Raw genomic sequence first — 19,609 nt, 5'->3', positions numbered from 1 at the left:
AAGGCGTTGTCTCTAAAATGTCCATCTGTAATGGTTGACAATAAAATTAAATATTTATGAGACAAGGCAAAAGATTGAAGCTTGATAATCTTTAGCTAGTTAGCTTTAGCTTGTTAACTTTGTTTGGGAAGGAGGAATATATTTACCAAGAATGTGAGGCAGGATGGTGGTAGACAGTCACAATTTGCTGGAAGACTACACTTTGTGCCGATTTTGTTTAAGGCAGTTAGGACTCGCCCAGAATTTGAAACCTTTTTGGAAAGTTGTTTCTCCGTATTCTCTATGGCTCCCGTGGACTTCACGTATCGACCCGCCGATGCTGTTTGGAATCCTCTGACACAGCATTACAGTGTGTATTCCGTCAGCGTTTATAGGGTCACGTGACCGGTCTTAGGCCAATCAGGAAATCTGATTACCGGGTGGTTGAAGATGACACATCTTGAGAGAGGCTGTGTCAGCTGAAACACGTTGATTTCATTAACTGTGTTCCTGGATGGTCTCTTAAGAACTTTCCAACATACAGAGCGCTCTATACTATAGTGTTTATTTGGAGCTATTTCAAAGTGGTTTTTCAAGTCACTGCTGCAACATTGTAACTGAAAATCTATCAAACTTGCAACTTATATTTCAAGTGATGGGCGCTTCAACCACCCGGTAATCCGATTTCCTTATTGGCCTGAGACCGGTCACGTGACCCTATACACGCCAACGGAATACACACTGTAATGCTGTGTCAGAGGATTCCAAACAGCATCAGCGGGTCGATACGTGAAGTCCACGGGAGCCATAGAGAATACAGAGAAACAACTTTCCAAAAAGGTTTCAAATTCTGGGCGAGTCCTAACTGCCTTAAACAAAATCGACACAAAGTGTAGTCTTCCAGCAAATTGTGACTGTCTACCACCATCCTGCCTCACATTCTTGGTAAATATATTCCTCCTTCCCAAACAAAGTTAACGAGCTAAAGCTAACTAGCTAAAGATTATCAAGCTTCAATCTTTTGCCTTGTCTCATCAAATCAAAATTTAATTTAATTTTCAACCATTACTGATGGACATTTTAGAGACAACTCCTTTATAGAATTTACAGCAATTTATCTTATTTTTCTATTTTTATTTGATATTTTAGTACCATCGGTGGTTATTTCTTTTGTCTGTTGTATTTAAAATAAATTTCTAATTAAAATAAATAGTTTTACTTGTACACCACCCTGTATTTATATTACCCACTATATTTGTGTATTTAACCTCTCTTAGCAGCTTTTCTAGCGCACCCTTCCTTCTGTGTTCTGTTGATTGTAATTTATTGTAAACTCAGGAATTTTACTTTTTTTGCTAAGTTTTGATGGGGTTTTTGTTTTCATACATGGTTATTTTACCTGCTCTCATCCAAGGTGATCCAGAAAATCTGGACTCTTGGGGAGGCCCGAGGACAGGTTTGAAAACCAGTGATCTAAAACGACAAGAAGACAAAAGAAGGCACCTCCTAGTGCAGCATAGTTTCACTGAATGGGAAAGACGTGAAATAAAGACAATGTACTCACAAAGGGTGCAGCACTAAAAATGTGCTTATTCGCACCTGCTGGGATTTCTGTGTCCCAGCTCACTGGTGCCAAGTGCGAGTCAATTACTCCCTGCTATTCCAAAGGTGGAAAATAATCTTGGGCACAATGATTGTGAATTTGCTCTAATGATTTTATATGACATTTGTAAAAATTTAAATAAATAGTTTTTTTTTTTAAGTTTTTTTTTTTTTTTTTTTTTTTTTTTTTTATACTAAAACTGTTAATGCGTCATATCTATGATTTTCCACCTTTGGAATAGAAGAGAGGGTTTTTTTTTAGATCTCTTCAATAAAGAAATACCATGGGAACGAAGCCAATTTGATAATAGAAGTAATAAAGAATATTATAATATATATTGCTTTGGTAGACAGGGCAACAAGTGACAGAGGTGAAGCAGTGCATAGGTGAGGTAAAGGGAAACGGTGTCAGATAGAACTATGAAGAGACATTGGAAAGGAAAAGACAGCTGTAACAAATACACAAGAGAGAGGGGTTTATGGTTGCAGTATTTTTCTTTAGTTTGTGGAGTGTGTGTTCTCACGTGTTTATTTGTATGCCCCATAGTCTCTCAGATGCTGAGGTAACGTTATCTTTTGAAACTTTAAGTTTGAAATTTAGTTTTGTAACCTGTTTAGATGTGCAATTAAGCACATGCAAGTTGTATTTCACTATAACACAATGTATGTGACATCTGTTACTCTTGCTATCTATAGGTTAAATTAAAGGGACAGTGTACTGTAAAATGGTTTCCCCTCAATGTGTTTCTAAAGACTTATTATACAAGCTGCAGCGTTTTAAATGTATGGGATATTTATTTTGTTTTATTTTTGTATATGAAATAGTTGTTTCTGCTTATTGAACCAACAACCCATTGGGATATTATTTATTTTGTTTTATTTTTCTATATGAAATAGTTGTTTCTGCTTATTGAACCAACAACCCATTAAAATTGACTGAACTGGGAGCAGATCTCCTTATCTATTTTTTTACACAAATTTCTCCTTATATTATTTCTCACTGTTCACTCAAAGACCAATACTTACAGAGAACAATGTAAAATTAACATTTTAGTACCTTTTCACACTCCCAATGGGGCAGGATTTGATCTAAATCTTCTTGATTCTTTAACAGTTCTATAACCAATACTTAACCACTTACTGACCAGTGCCTTACAGGGTAGAAAGCTGGTCATTTAGCCCTTAAGGACCAGTGCCATACCCTGTATGACGCTGATGTCCTGGACTCTTTTTGCGGCTATCTTGCCAGCGGCAAGATTGCGCTATTTCTGCATGTGGGGCAGTGCATAAATAGTAGTTCAGAACGTTACCAATGCAGAGAAAGACACACTATCTCCCTCTTTGCTTCGGGTTGCAGTGGTGCCAACCGTTGGTGTTGTGGGAGAGTCAGGAGTGAGGCTAGTAGATAGTCTATCACTGAAGGGGGGATGAGTGGATGGGACCACTACACTGCATAAAAGGGTTTAATGAAGGGAGGGATCGGCTACACTACAGAAAATGTTATTAGATGGGGGCCCTACTAAATGATCACTTGGAGGTGGGAACAGTGAGAGGGCGCTGCTACAAAAAAAAAATAAATATATATATATATATATATATATATATATATATATATATATATATATATATATATATATATATATATATATATATATATATATATATATATATATATATATATATATATATATATATATATATATATATATATATATATATATATATATATATATATATATATATATATATATATATATATATATATATATATATATATATATATAACTGGGTACGGGAAGACAGCTGCCAGTACCTAAGATGGCAGAAACTAGTAAGAGGGGGAGTGTTAGAGAGCTGTTTGGGGCGGGAATCATGGAGGTTGGAGGGTAAGGAGGATCCTTCACTGCAGAAAACAACAAATGTTTTTTTTTTTTTTTTTTTTTTTAAATTGTTCTAAAACTTATTGACAGACTGTCAATACCTAAGATGGTGGTGACCACTGGGTGGTTAAGGGAGGGAAAAGAGCTGTTTACGAGGAATCGGGTCATGGGGGATGTCAGCTGGGTGTCAGCTAAACCTAACCTTACAAGCTACCTAATTAACAGCTTCACTGCTGGGAATTTCAGAAGTATGGTGCACAGCTGCAAAAAGATAACTTTTAATTACCAAAAAGCAATGGCAAAAGCCATGCATGTCTATTTCTAAACAAAGGGGATCACAGAGATGCTTTTACAACCATTTGTGTTATGACTGCATAAATTATATGTAAATAATTTCAGTGAGAACCCCAATGTTTTTTTGTTTTTATATGTTCGAATTATGCGGTGAAATGGTGGCATGAAACATACCAAAATGGGCCTAGATCAATAGCTTGGGTTTCAATGCAAATTAAGGAGTGTATATGTAGATAAAAATACTCACATTTAGTAAAGCACTATCAAGTGCTTTATCGGCAGGCCTGAAATTTGGCAAACTCTCCTTCTGTGACAATAGCAGGTATATACTCTTTCTTCCTTTTAAATAAATCAAGAGGACATCCATAGCGCAATATGTTTTTAAAACGCAAGAAATATAAAATCTTGTACTAACATTTGATGAAGCACCATAAGTGCTGTACTCGCAAGCCAGATATTTTGGAGTAGTCTGGCTAACTCTTTCTCTGTATCAGGAACCAGGTGCAAAGTCTCTTTTCAATCATTATAGTTGGATCCAAAAGATAAAAGGGTTTAATGCTAGGTTAACTGATACCGCATTGGTACCCCAGTGAAAATGTGTATAAAAATCACCAAATGTAAGTGCAAGATTTTATATTTCTTGTGTTAAAAACTTATTGTGCTATGGCTGTCCTCTTTTGATTTATTTAAAGGAAGAAAGAATATATACCTGCTATTGTCACGGAAGGATAGTTAGCCAGATTAATAAAAAAATGTCGGGCCTGCCGATAAAGCACTTGATAGTGCTTTACTAAATGGGAGTGTACTTTATCTACATATACACCCCTTAATTTGCATTGGAACATATTCCGCTATGGGCGCCTTCTTGTTTGTTTATTTATAGGATTACCATCATAGTGAGTGGCCACCTCACTTCTGAAGAGCGGCCTGTATTTTATTCCTCACGGCATCTGGGAAACCTATGCCATTTCTGCTCCTAACAAGAGATCATAAGAAATACAAGGGACACTTGAATACTCATTTCCAAGTGAACCCTAAGTGACTTTTTAATACTTACCATTACTTTTATAGGTCACATTTTTTATATTGTATGAATATTTATTTTTTGAATATTTTCTATAGAAGAATTTTATATTGTTTTATGTTTAAGATTTATTATTTTTATTTTTGTTTCTGCTGTTGCACTTTATAACACATCATTTTATTATATTTGTTGCATAGGCGCACCTATTAACTCACCACTTATCGGTAGAGGTTTTTGTATTCTATTTCTTTTTAAATGGAGTGATAGCAAAAATGCTAAAAAGGCTCTGGTCTTTTGGGCAAGTTTTTCTCCTGAAATTCCCGGTTCTTAAGGGGTTAAATGTTGAAATTTTCAGTACAGATAGGGATACAATAGGCAAAGCCAGCTATTTCAAATTACAAAATAAAGGTAGAGCTGCTGTTTATAAACAGCTTAATTTACTCCAGCAGGTAAAATAGATAATTGGGGAGAACAAATTACAGTACGCTATCGCGTTTATCTCTGCTGTTGGTTTTTCAATTAATTTGTATGAGTCACTGCAGTGGCATTTTGATTAGCTCCAAGAGCAAAGCAGGCTGCAATGTCTAGTTTATTCTGACTTTATGGGACCTTGTCTTAAAGGTTGTAAATCTATTGACCTCTGCACAATAGTACACATTCAAGATATGACAAAATAACCCTTTCACACTATCTTGTACATAGCGGTTCAGAAAATAAGAATAATGCTGGTTGCCTAGCCAACCTGAGTTATTGAAACGGCTGTGCATCAAGCGCTTGGCAGATGTCTTGTGGGACAGACAATCGGAATAACTTTAGGTACTAAGTAATGCTAGTGAGTATTGTCACTCTCTTTACACTCACTTCAAAGAAGCCAGTGCTGGATTTGCCTCACAGCATGCCTAATGAAACACAAACTGTAGAATCATTTCCACACTCAATATGACTCACTGAGACTAACCTCACAATAGTTATGTATAGGACAAGATCTCCCTTGTGGTGGTGTTGTTGTTGTAAGGGGCTGTTAACTTTAGTGCTTATTGCAGAGTTTTAAAAACACACCCTTATGGTACTATTCATTTAAGAATTTACATTTACTGCATTTACAATATAGAACCTAAATGAGGTTAGATTATTTTAGGCACTACAAACAGATAATCGCCATAAATCTCAGATTAGCATTCAGTGGCATGGACTGTATATCTCAGCAATGGTATTTATACTTTCAAATATTTATTTGTGTTGCACAAGATCTGCATATGAAATGAGTATTTTGAAATCGAACGTTAGTGATACCTGTTCCCACAGCACTTTAGATAGATATTTTTATTTGTGACATAGAAAAAACGTATTCCTAAAAACACAAACATGATGTGTTTGCAGGCTCCTGTACAATGGGAAGAGAGAAATGTAACCGCCATTAAAGGACCTGGAGGGAAGTGGATGATCCCTCCTGAAGCCAAAGAATCCATGGATAAAAACAAGATGGGGCTTAAAGGTAAATTTTGTGTGTGTGCGTGAGACTGTATAGCAGTTTCACTATGCACACGTACGTACACGTGTGTGTATATATATCTATATTCCAAAATTAGAGACCGCACTCGTAGGTCTTTTACATCCACCACAGTGACTTTATTGTCAGTAACGTTTCGGGGTTTCCCCCTTTATCAAACATGTTTGATAAAGGGGGAAACCCCGAAACGTTACTGACAATAAAGTCACTGTGGTGGATGTAAAAGACCTACGAGTGCGGTCTCTAATTTTGGATTTCATGTGTATGTATGCACCGCACCTGGGCAATTTAATAACCATCGTGTGTGCTGGGTAAAGGACATTTGGATATATATGTAATGCATGTGTCCTATATAAACAGTGAGCGCAAGCTGGAGCCATTATACCCATAGTAAATGTTTAAAGGGACAATTATACTAGATTTTTCTTTGCATAAATGTTTTGCAGATAATCCATTTGTGTAGCCTATACAGTTTTTTTGTTTTTGTGTTTTTTTTGTTTTGTTTTTTTTTTAAAAAAAAGTATACTTTTGCTTATATTTAAATAACATTGTTCTGATTTTCTCCTAACCAAGCCCCAAAAGTTTTAGAATACTGATGTGTACCTACTCCAGCTTGCTCCTGTTTGTGTAGAGTCTTTTCATATGCAGAGGAAGGGGTAGTGTCTGCTATTTCCCACTTTCAGTAGGGGTTCCAGCTAATCCTTTTTAACAGTGCTAAACTGGGAGCTTCTAAGTAGGGCTGCACGATTAATCGCGGATGCAGTTTTAAACCTCAAGAGTGCAGTGGGAGCTGATGGGACTTATGTAGGTTACACAGGGGGTGCTTATTGGGAGTTGCAGTGGGAGCTGTTGGGGCTTATGTAGGTTACAGAGGGGGGCTTATGGCGGTTACAGGGGGTGGTGACGTGAAAACCGTGATTTAATTGCAATAAAATCGCAATTCCCCCCCCCTCCCCCCCCCCCATGTTGCCCAGCCCTACTTCTAAGTAAGTTTTTAAACGGTTTTATACTGGATTTTTATATCTGTATCTGTGCTTATTATTCTTTTATAGTGGTGTCTATTACATGCAGTTAAATGAAAATTGGTATATACTGTCCCGTAAATGAAGTGTCTAAAAACTATTCTTGCATATAGTACTAGTGCTCAGAAGTCAGTGGTTTGCAGATATAATGACCAACTATAATGGAGATGAAGCAATTGTAAATCTGATAAATTGAGTTGCAGAACTATTTTATAACCTTCAAGTGAATCCAAATCGGAGTAAACTTTACATTTATATAAATGAACATTACATTACAGGACCCTTGAAGACTCCCATTGCTGCTGGTCACCCCTCTATGAATCTGTTATTGCGCAAAACGTTTGATCTGTATGCCAATGTCCGACCTTGTGTCTCCATTGAGGGCTACAAAACCCCTTACACTGATGTGGACCTGGTTACCATTCGGGAGAACACTGAGGGAGAATATAGTGGCATTGAGCATGTGGTATGTAGACCTCTTCCTATGAATGAGAGCACATTTAATCAAGATTGTGTCATTGGTCATAGTTATCTTCTAACTACAGCTAAATACCTTTATATTAAAGGGACACTGAACCCAAAATGTTTAGTTTATGATTTTAAGATAGAGCATGCAATTTTAAGCAACTTTCTAATTTACTCCTATTATCAATTTTTCTTCATTCTCTTGCTATCTTTATTTGAAAAAGACATCTAAGCCTTTTTTTTGTTCAGAACTCTGGACAGCACTTTTTAATTGGATGAATTTATCCACTAATCAGCAAGGACAACCCAGGTTCACCAAAAGTGGGCCGGCATCTAAACTTACATTCTTGCATTTCAAATATAGATACCAAGAGAAAATTTGATAAGAGTAAATTACGTTTCTTAAAGTTTCATGCTTTATCTGAATCACAAAAGAAAAAAATTGGGTTCAGTGTCCCTTTAAAGTCCAACTTAGCTCTTAAAGTTCCCTCTAACAAACTAACAGATTGCAAGCTTTACAGGCTAATGTGACTTGAACATTGATGCCCTGATATTTTCACAGATTGTGGATGGAGTGGTGCAAAGCATCAAGCTAATCACGGAGCAAGCAAGCCACAGGATTGCAGAGTTTGCTTTTGAGTATGCAAGAAACAACCAAAGGAGTACAGTGACGGCAGTGCATAAAGCAAATATCATGCAAGTCCTTTTTTTTTTTTTTATTTATTTTATTAGACCATAAAAGGAATATCAAGAGTCATGGGCGTTAAAAGAGTGCCCAGCATAACTCTAGGAAAGCCTAACTTTCCACTGCTTTTACTATGCAAAATGACCATTAAAATTTAAATTGTTCTTGATTTTGTTTGTATAATATAAAAGTTGTTTTAGGAAATTAAGCCAGTAGTCAGTATTCATTTATTGGGGGATAAATGTAAATGCAAAACCTTTCTAAACAGATTGATAGGGTTAGCGGGATCGTCTCTTATAAGATCCACTCTTTTCTTCACTTGAGGTGTTTGTCTTATTATGTTGCTGATGGGGAAAATAAGTATGCCAGAGATATTTAATTTATTTAAAGGGACATAATACTCATATGCTAAATTACTTGAAAGTGATTCAGCGTATCTGTAAAAGCTGACCAGAAAATATCACCTGAACATCTCTATGTAAAAAATATATTTTACCTCCAAAATTTCTTCATCACACAATAGTAAGTGCTCAGTGAGCAGTTTTTCTTAAAGGGACAGTCAACACCAGAATTATTGTTTAAAAAGATAGATAATCCCTTTTATTACCCATTCCCCAGTTTTGCATAACCAGCACTGTTATATTAATATACTTTTTACCTCTGTGATTAACTTGTATCTAAGCATCTTCTGACAGTCCCCTGATCACATGACATTTAATTTATTATCTATTCTTGGCTTGCATTTTAGCCAATTAGTGCAGTGTCTGCCATAAGCCACAGGCGTGTTCACAATGTTTTCTATATGGCTTACATGAACTATCTCTAGAAAAAGTAAAATGCAAAAAACTATTTATTCCATAAAATTAATCTTGATCAAGTGTAGCAGCCGGTCTGACATGTTTCATCTCACAATGGTATGTCGTACTCATAGACCATATTTCACTGCTACCGGGTCAAAGGATTATATACACTCTTGTTGTCATGGAAATAATCACCAAACCAATTTACTCGCATATTAACATAGTTTCCCTTGTTCCTGAACAGTTATGTTCTGTCATGGGTAATGTTTATTTCAAAGGCTGCCAGCGATAACTTAAATTACAAATTCCTTGCTATAATTAACCAATGACAAACTATAGGTTTATCATGGCTTAAATACATGACTCAAACCTATCTTATACGTGTTAAATCCTTAATATAGTAATTACTGATATTGATTTCATAATTTAAATGGATACCAATTGATAAACCTATTTAGTTTCATATTTTATTCCGTCAGTCTGTCCTATATTCGAAAGAAACCCCTCCAATCTTAAACTATTAAATAGTTTTATGTATCAATTAAAGTACTTGGCGGTTCTATCTAGCTACATACTAACAAATATATGGTATAGTATCTATGTATACTTTAATATGTTCAATAAAACATGACCCATAGTAACAGAAATAATGGGATTGATTTATACTACAATATCCATTGATATTGCCTATTTATGGGGTAGAACATAGGTAAGAAAACGAGATAACCGTACAGTAGTCACTATTCTATATCTAACGTTCTATATACCCCTTTAAAATGGAACCTTCACAAAGAGATATTAAAAATCTTACATAACCAGAAATGTCAGGACACTGCATTTAGAGAACCCATCAGATCTTTAGTATATGTATCAATTACTTCCAGTAGTTAATAATATTGTGTTCCGAATTATAACCTTTTGGTATTTGTGTCATAAGTTTAAAAATCCAATAGACTTCTTGTCTTTTCAGTATATTTAATTTGTTTCCTCCTCTTTTTGGTTTATTAATCTGTTCAATGGCATTTCATTTGAAAGTTTTGAGACTTTGATTGTGCTCATCTATGAAATGTTTTGCCAAAGCTGAGCACGCATTATTATTTTCAATGTAAGACATATGTTCTCTAATGCGCTTTCTGACATCTCTGGTTGTCATACCAATGTATTGTCCCTTATGTTCAGTACATTCTGTCAGGTATATAATGTATTCTGATGAGCGGTTGATACATCCCCTCACACTGAACTCTTTGTTAGTGATGTGTGAAGAAAAGGTTTTAATATTGTTAATGTAACTACAAGCTCGACAGCGTCTGCTGCCGCATCTATAGGTACCAAATGTAGAGCTAAGTGCTCTTAGATCTGTTTATTGTCTTTTAACATACTAGGAAATAGTGTTTCCTAATGTTCTTTCTCTTGAATAGATAAACTGCATCCTTTTTCAATGGTATCCTTCAATGCTCTATCTCCATACACTATAGGTAGATATTTTTTTAATTATTCCACATATCTCATAGAATTGATTTGAATAACTAGTTACAAAGGTAGGTCTATTATCCTCCTTAGTTTTGGTCTTAGACTTAAGGAAATCTGATCTATTTATGTTGTCTACTTCTTTGCTCACATGTTTAATGAGTGTGTCTGGGTAACCTCTTTCGGTCATTCTCTTTGTTTGTTCTAGCTCTTTTTTTTCCGACTTAACTGTCCCTTTAAGTTACTGCGTAGCTGCAGGATAAAAAAAAAGCCCATCAGCTGCGAAATTTCATAGAAAACTTCCTTAAACTGAATAGGGAAATATCATGAATGTGCCTGCCCATGCCAAATTCACACGCCCTTGAAAGTCCTGGGACTTGCAGCCTGATTGGCAGTTGAAAATCTTTTTACAATGTGATGTAGCTACTGGGGAAATTTTTTGAGGTAAAACCTCTAACTTTTTTCATAGAGATGTTCAACTGATATTTTCTAGTCGACTTTTTTTCAGCTCTGCGGCATCACTTTCAAGTGCTTCAACATTTGGGTATCATGTCTATTTATATAAGTTTTTATTTTAGATGCCTGTGTTGTTATTTTCAGAACCCAGAATGGTAAAGAGTCATCAGTTTGCTTGGAACAAAAGAATGACGGGGTGTGGGTATGCTCCCCCCCCCCCCCCATTATTTCATGTTCCTTATGTCCCTGCTGAGCTGTATACCTGGGGTAGTTTTGACTTGGTCAATAAATACCAGTTGAGCTATATATCAGGGGGAAAAAACACTATTTGACCCTTCCTGTCACTGCTAATGTTATCCCTGAAATATACTTTTATTACTATATGAGTTTGTTGTATATAACTGACACTCCTGAATTATGACAGTTTTTGTTTGCCAGTAATTATACCTGGGATATATTATTTGACACTGTGTGACCTGGTCAGCAAGTACTAAGTTTAAGTTAGCAAATGTATCGGTAATAGAATTTTATGTACTCGGCAAGTGTCAACTAGCAATATGCCCATGGTATATGCCACAATGTGACTCTCAGTGAGGTTTTCACTATACATTAGTTGTAGGGCACAATGTACCCCTGTCAAGTAGTGAGCTGTATATAATGTCATTTAAAAAAAAATGTTTTTGTTTCAGGAGAATGTCTGATGGCCTTTTTCTAAAGAAATGTCGGGAAGTTGCAGAGAACTATAAAGATATAAAGTTTAATGAGATGTACCTGGATACTGTGTGTCTCAATGTAAGACCAATATAACTCTATAAATGTTGCATTCCTTTTAGAATTTGCTCTTTGTCATTTTTATTTTGTTTCATTAGTGTCTTGCTCTCTATATATCCTAAGAGAGACTTTGAAGTTACTACTTCAGTGCACATGAGCGAATTAAGACAAATAATTTGGATTTTCAAATTTTTCCTGGAGGCCTTCAGTATTGCTGCTGTGCCATGCTTACTGTATTTCTTGCTCTCATTACTTTCTATTTTCGGGGAGTGTGCAGTACCATTTTTACACTGTAATGTCAAATTACAATAAATATTAAAGTAATGATAAACCTTAACTAATCAAATGCCATATTTTTAATCTTTGCCATTAAAAAAAGTATGTTTAATCCATATGTTAAAGGGTTAAATTAATGCTTCTATTGCAATGTTATGCTGGCCCACTTGGATTAACTTTTTTTTTTTTTTTTTTTTATGACAATTTTAGTGAACATCCAATCAGCTCAGCGTGTGTGTCATTTGACAATCCTTGAAGTCCAGCCCCTTTAAAGCCCTTAGAAAGCCAATGTAGAGAGTGGATTTGACTGCTCTATACATCACAGCACAGCCAAAAGACGAAATGAAGGGGGGTGGAGGAACAGACAATACCAATTAGGATTATAAATCTCTTATTATAAAAAATATATATATATATATATATATATATACACAAAAAGAGTATGAGTGGTCTGTTAGTCTAAATATATATTCCCATCCACTACCCAGATTATATATAACAAATAAAAGTTATGTAGCAAACAGTCTCATATATTAGAAGGTGGTCAGTCTATGGTTATATACAGTTCCTTATATTCCACAGTGCTAGTTCCCGTGTGCTATGAGTGTTTGGCAGCCCGTCTGGAAAGAAAGGTGATCCCCCACAGGGCGAGGCTCCTCTTGGGTATCTGAAAAGTATGGAACAAGACAGGCGCACAAAGGCACACTTCGTGTAATACGTTCAAGCTTTATAAACAAATAACAAGGTGAAAAATCAATGCTCACCTGATGTACCCTCACAATATGAGGTATTTAAAGTGCCCTTGTGTTAGTATGGTCTTCCTTCTCTCGATCCTCTGTTTATCCACGACTCCTCAGATGTCCAAAAGCTGCTTCAGATAGCAGGAATCTCCATCAGAGGTCATGATGAAGTAACCCATTGGTTACGAAACGCGTTAGGCTCCGCCACCGCCAAACTTCAGTACACTACACGAGTGCTCAAACGGAGCTGCATAAGGACTCAGCTGCTGCACAATTGACTTTAGTGTAGCAGTCTAGAGGATATCCTTTGGTGCTCCTTAGCTGGATTACTACTGAACAGAGCGATTTAGCCGAGCTAGGTTTTACGATCTGCACACTGAATCTAACAACCGGTCTGACTACGGCTCTATAGTCTTCTATGTATTTGTCTATTTCTATGTCGTTATATTGCCTGTTTATATACTTAGGTGGGCAATTTATGTGAACTTTTTAGTATACTATTAAACTTATGGTTATACTTTTACTTCCCTGTGTTAGTGGTGTTTATACGGTAACACTGTATACAAGCACATAGGTCTTTTCACTCCCCTATCCCCCTATCCACTTGCACTATCTAAACTTCAGCAAAGATTCCTGCTATCTGAGGAGTCGTGGATAAACAGAGGATCGGGAGGAGGAAGACCATACTAATACAAGGGCACTTTAAATACCTCATATTGTGCGGGTACATCAGGTGAGCGTGGATTTTTCACCTTGTTTGTTTATAAAGCTTGAACGTATTACACAAAGTGTGCCTTTGTGCGCCTGTCTTGTTCCATACTTTTATATTTATATATACACACATGCTCACACAGAGGAAGTCTGGCACTCACTTGCAAGTATACAGCTAAGATTAAAAGCAAAAATGGAAGTGTTAGTTACCGCATCTGGCCAAATGGGTCAAGCTTGACTAACTCTTCCATGTTTGCTTTTAATCTTGGGTGTATACTTGCAAGTGAGGGCCAGACTTCTTCTGTGTGTTTTGATAATGTTTTGTAATTTTCCTTATAGGCTTTGCACCCAGACCTGTCTGGGGCTCTCGAATGTGCAGCTGCCTGATGCACTCAACTAAGGGCTGTGCATTTTGCAGGCTCATAGGATGTGTAGCCGGTCCAGTTTGAGAGTGCAGTCCATTTCATATGCACACTTTTGTGAAGCTCTTTCTCTTACTGAGCTTGTGCAAAAGTGCACAGTATATGCTTATATGCATTTTGTGATTGGCTGATAGCTGTCACATGAAACAGGGGGAGAGAAAATTAGATTAACTATGACATTTGCTAGAAAATACTCCTAAACATTTTCCTGGGTCTTGTCAGTTTTATTAATGTGGTATAAAGTGTTCACAGAAATTTGTTGCCAGGCAGGTGGCATTATGAAGTAGCAGGGTGGGGGGGGGGGAGTGTAAATCTTTGAAATATTACCATTTATTTATAAATGTTACCTAAGCTATCCAAAGCACACATTTAATGTATAATTTAGCATAAATGGAATTGATTTTATGAATATTTGTGCAACAAACATTGAAAAACTTTATTATTTGTTTATGGCTAGTAAAATCAACCGGGTGGTGTGCCCATTAAATAATTCCAGTGGAGAACACTGGGTCATCTGTATCCTGTGCTGCCACAAACTTTTTATGCTGCTAAAAATTTGTTTAAATGTTTCCCTTTGCAGATGGTTCAAGATCCCACAAATTTTGATGTTCTTGTGATGCCCAACCTGTACGGTGATATTTTGAGGTAAGATGGTAATCAGTTTCTTTACTATGAACCTAGTTCGCTCTTCTAGTACAATGTAAGGTGATATCTTTCTCAATTACCACAATATTTTACCTGATAATAGTTATAGTTCTCATCTAGGACACCGTTGTCTATAACTCCATTATATTAGCAAGGCCAGTGTAGGAGCTCTTAGAAAGAAGTGGTTTGTGATTGTATTTCTGCTGACACAATATGTGATGCTCTGTGTTTTTTTGATTATTTGTAGAACTTGGTGTTTTCTTTTGGTTTTGGATGGGATTCATCAAATAAGTAAATTGTTCTTAACCTAACATTTATTATTGTTTGTTTTTGTTTCCAGTGACTTGTGTGCAGGGCTAATTGGAGGCTTGGGGGTTACTCCAAGTGGAAATATTGGCGCCAACGGCGTTGCAATCTTTGAATCGGTAAATGTATTTCTATGCTCATTCTTTACATGCTGCTAGGAAAAAAATCAATTTTTCTTTACTGTATTTGTGTATTTTTCTTTAGGGCTACTGTGCCTATATAAGGTCTGGAGCATGTACGTGTATTGAGAACTATATGTAAAATATTGCTACAAACATTGTTGTAAGCACACCTTCAATAAAGTGCTTAAGACATGCCCATATTCCTGATACTGTTTAGGAATGCCATCATGGAAGGGAGCTAAGTTTCAACATATCCACTCTGAAATATATAAAACAGAAGACGTCTCCTAGTGCAACACTGTAATGTACATCTCCAGTCAGTCCCAGTAGTATAAAACAGTTTTACTCACAAAACCAGCAGGTGCAGATTGGGATCTCAGTATCCCAGCTCACTGTCTCCGGGTCTGGGTATGCTCCCACAGCAACTCCCAACTTAAGATTCACAGGATTCAGTCGTGCTTCCAATCAAAATGTTTTATTATAAGTATACAATATTTAAAAACAATTGGAGGGTAACATAACATCCCCCTCCAGTGTAAATGCGTTTCTCAACTTATGCCCGAGGAAACGGCTCTCGTAACTGAGATACATGTTGCGCATCTGCTTTACACTAGAGGGGATCTTATGGCACCCCCCCAATTTCTTTTTAAATATTGTATACTTTTAATAAAAGTTTAATTGGAAGCACGACTGAATCCTGTGGATCGATTGTTCCAAGAAGAGCTGCTGTGGGGAAACTTAAAGCACATTTCTTTCATGTAATTGGCAAGAGTCCATGAGCTAGTGACGTATGGGATATACATTCCTACCAGGAGGTGCAAAGTTTCCCAAACCTCAAAATGCCTATAAATACACCTCTCACCACACCCACAATTCAGTTTTACAAACTTTGCCTCCTATGGAGGTGGTGAAGTAAGTTTGTGCTAGATTTCTACGTTGATATGCGCTTCTCAGCATTTTTGAAGCCTGGTTCCTCTGAGTACAGTGAATGTCAGAGGGATGTGAAGGGAGTATCACATATTGAATGCAATGGTCTTCCTAACGGGGATCTATTTCATAGGTTCTCTGTTATCGGTCATAGAGATTCATTGCCTACCTCCCTTTTCAGATCGATGATATACTCTCATATTGCATTACGTCTACTGATTCTCGTTTCAGTACTGGTTTGGCTATCTGCTATATGTGGATGGGTGTCTATTGGTAAGTATGTTTCTTTTACTTAAGACACTCTTAGCTATGGTTTGGCACTTTATATAAAGTTCTAAATATATGTATTGTACTTGTATATGCCATGATTCAGGTTTCAGTATATTTCCTTTTCTTGCAGACTGTCAGTTTCATATCTGGGAAATGCATTTTTAAGAAAAAAAAAATTCTTACCTGGCGTTTAGTCTTTTTCAAATTTACTCTTTTAAATTGCCGGCTGTATTAGGCTTGCGAGGGCGCAAAATGCCAAAATTTATTGGGTCATCCTTGGCGTGAGATTTTTTGGCGCAAAAGTTACGTTCGTGATGCAAATTCGTCACTTCCACCGTCTTAGTTGGCGCTGAGTCTTTCACGAGGTTGCGTCATCTATGACGCAAGTGTTTCGTTTCTGGACGTCTTCGGCGCCAAAAAATATTTTTCTGTTTGTGCGTCATACTTGGCGCCAAATATTTTCATTGTTTTAAGACCCCATTCCTTTTGTTTCTGGTCTTTTTTTTTTTTCTATGTCAGAAGGCTATGCTGTTTGCATTTTTCCCCCCATTCCTGAAACTGTCATATAAGGAAATTGATATTTTGCTTTATATGTTGTTTTTTTCTCTTACATTTGCAAGATGTCTCAAAACTGTTCCTGTATCAGAAAACACTGTTGGATTCCTGCTGACTGATATCAGTCCTACCAAAGCTAAGTTAATTTATTTTAATGTTATGAATTTATATCTTTAGCTGTGGTTTGTAATAAGTTATCATGATAAACTTTTACATGCAGAGAAAATGTCCTTCAGTATTAATGCATTGTCTATTGCAATTCTTTTAACATCTAATGTACACGATATACCTGGGAATTTATAAGAATATTTTTCTGATTCTATTCAGAAGGCTTTGTCTGCCATCCCGACTTCTAATAAAATGTAAAGGTCTTTTCTCCTGTTAAGTGTGGTCAGTCCACGGGTCATCATTACTTCTGGGATATTAACTCCTCCCCAACAGGAAGTGCAAGAGGATCACCCAGCAGAGCTGCTATATAGCTCCTCCCCTCTACGTCACACCCAGTCATTCTCTTGCACCCAACTAATAGATAGGATGTGTGAGAGGACTGTGGTGATTATACTTAGTTTTATACCTTCAATCAAAAGTTTGTTATTTTAAAACAGCACCGGAGTGTGTTCCTTCTCTGGTAGAATTTGAAGAAGAATCTACCTGAGTTTTTTGTATGATTTTAGCCGGCGTAGTTAAGATCATATTGCTGTTCTCGGCCATCTGAGGAGTGAGGTAAACTTCTGATACTGCGTCACAGTATGCTGAACATGAGGACGGAGAGCTTCAATCTGCAGGTGACCATTCTGATCCCAATAGAATGGATTCAGACATTTCTAATTTTAAGTTTAAACTCAAAATCCTCCGTGTACTGTTAGGGGAGGTATTAGCAGCTCTGAATGATTGTAACACCGTTGCAATCCCAGAGAAATTGTGTAGGCTGGATAGATACTATGCGGTACCGGCGAGTACTGACGTATTTCCTATACCTAAGAGGCTTACAGAGATAATTACCAAGGAGTGGGATAGGCCCGGTGTACCCTTTTCCCCCCCTCCTGTGTTTAGAAAAATGTTTCCAATAGACGCCACCACACGGGACTTATGGCAGACGGTCCCTAAGGTGGAGGGAGCGGTTTCTACTCTGGCTAAGCGTACCACTATCCCGGTGGAGGATAGCTGTGCCTTTTCAGATCCAATGGATAAAAAATTAGAGGGTTACCTTAAGAAAATGTTTGTTCAACAAGGTTTTATATTGCAACCCCTTGCATGTATTGCGTCTGTCTCGGCCGCGGCCGCTTTTTGGTCCGAGTCCCTGGAAGAGACTCTTGACTCAATAACTATAGATGAGATTTCAAACAAGCTAAAAACTCTTAAGCTAGCTAATTCATTTGTTTCAGATGCCGTAGTACATTTAACAAAACTTACGGCTAAGAATTCCGGATTCGCCATTCAGGCACGCAGAGCACTGTGGCTAAAATCCTGGTCAGCTGACGTTACTTCTAAATCTAAATTACTTAACATACCTTTCAAAGGGCAGACCTTATTCGGGCCCGGTTTGAAAGAAATTATCGCTGACATTACAGGAGGTAAAGGCCATGCCCTGCCTCAAGACAGAGCCAAACCTAAGGCTAGACAGTCTAATTTTCGTTCCTTTCGTTATTTCAAGGCAGGAGCAGCATCAACTTCCTCTGCTCCAAAACAAGAAGGAGCTGTTGCTCGCTACAGACAAGGCTGGAGACCTAACCAGTCCTGGAACAAGGGCAAGCAGGCCAGAAAACCTGCTGCTGCCCCTAAGACAGCATGAATCGAGGGCCCCCGATCCGGAAACGGATCTAGTGGGGGGCAGACTTTCTCTCTTCGCCCAGGCTTGGGCAAGAGATGTCCAGGATCCCTGGGCGTTGGAGATCATATCTCAGGGATATCTTCTGGACTTCAAATCCTCTCCCCCAAAAGGGAGATTTCATCTGTCAAGGTTGTCAACAAACCAAATAAAGAAAGAGGCGTTTCTACGCTGTGTACAAGAACTTTTACTAATGGGAGTGATCCATCCGGTTCCGCAGTCGGAACATGGACAGGGGTTTTACTCGAATCTGTTTGTGGTTCCCAAAAAAGAAGGGAACCTTCAGGCCAATCTTGGATTTAAAGATCCTAAACAAATTCCTAAGAGTTCCATCGTTCAAAATGGAAACTATTCGGACAATCCTACCCATGATCCAAAAGGATCAGTACATGACCACAGTGGATTTAAAGGATGCTTACCTTCACATACTGATTCACAAAGATCATTACCGGTATCTAAGGTTTGCCTTCCTAGACAGGCATTACCAGTTTGTAGCTCTTCCTTTCGGATTGGCTACGGCTCCAAGAATCTTCACAAAGGTTCTGGGTGCTCTTCTGGCGGTACTAAGACCGCGAGGAATTTCGGTAGCTCCGTACCTAGACGACATTCTGATACAAGCTTCAAGCTTTCAAACTGCCAAGTCTCATACAGAGTTAGTACTGGCATTTCTAAGGTCGCATGGATGGAAGGTGAACGAAAAGAAGAGTTCTCTCTTTCCACTCACAAGAGTTCCCTTCTTGGGGACTCTTATAGATTCTGTAGAAATTAAGATTTACCTGACAGAAGACAGGTTAACAAAGCTTCAGAATGCATGCCGTGTCCTTCATTCCATTCAACACCCGTCAGTAGCTC

At 37.4% G+C, this 19,609-nt stretch overlaps 1 protein-coding gene across 1 annotated transcript in view; it reads left to right on the top strand.

Moving 5' to 3' along the window:
* IDH3A (isocitrate dehydrogenase (NAD(+)) 3 catalytic subunit alpha) overlaps window positions 1-19,609 on the top strand; it is a 37,750-nt gene that overhangs the window by 9,691 nt on the left and 8,450 nt on the right. The window contains exons 4-9 of the mRNA XM_053717276.1: window positions 6,160-6,274; window positions 7,590-7,777; window positions 8,339-8,472; window positions 11,874-11,976; window positions 14,685-14,749; window positions 15,090-15,174. Coding sequence (XP_053573251.1) covers window positions 6,160-6,274; window positions 7,590-7,777; window positions 8,339-8,472; window positions 11,874-11,976; window positions 14,685-14,749; window positions 15,090-15,174 — 690 coding nt within the window. The remainder of the gene's footprint in view (window positions 1-6,159; window positions 6,275-7,589; window positions 7,778-8,338; window positions 8,473-11,873; window positions 11,977-14,684; window positions 14,750-15,089; window positions 15,175-19,609) is intronic.

Source organism: Bombina bombina, chromosome 6 (genome assembly GCF_027579735.1).
Source record: "Bombina bombina isolate aBomBom1 chromosome 6, aBomBom1.pri, whole genome shotgun sequence".
Taxonomy (NCBI): Eukaryota; Metazoa; Chordata; class Amphibia; order Anura; family Bombinatoridae; genus Bombina; species Bombina bombina.
Note: the sequence above shows the minus strand (reverse complement) of the source record. Positions and strands in the feature narration are given on the sequence as shown.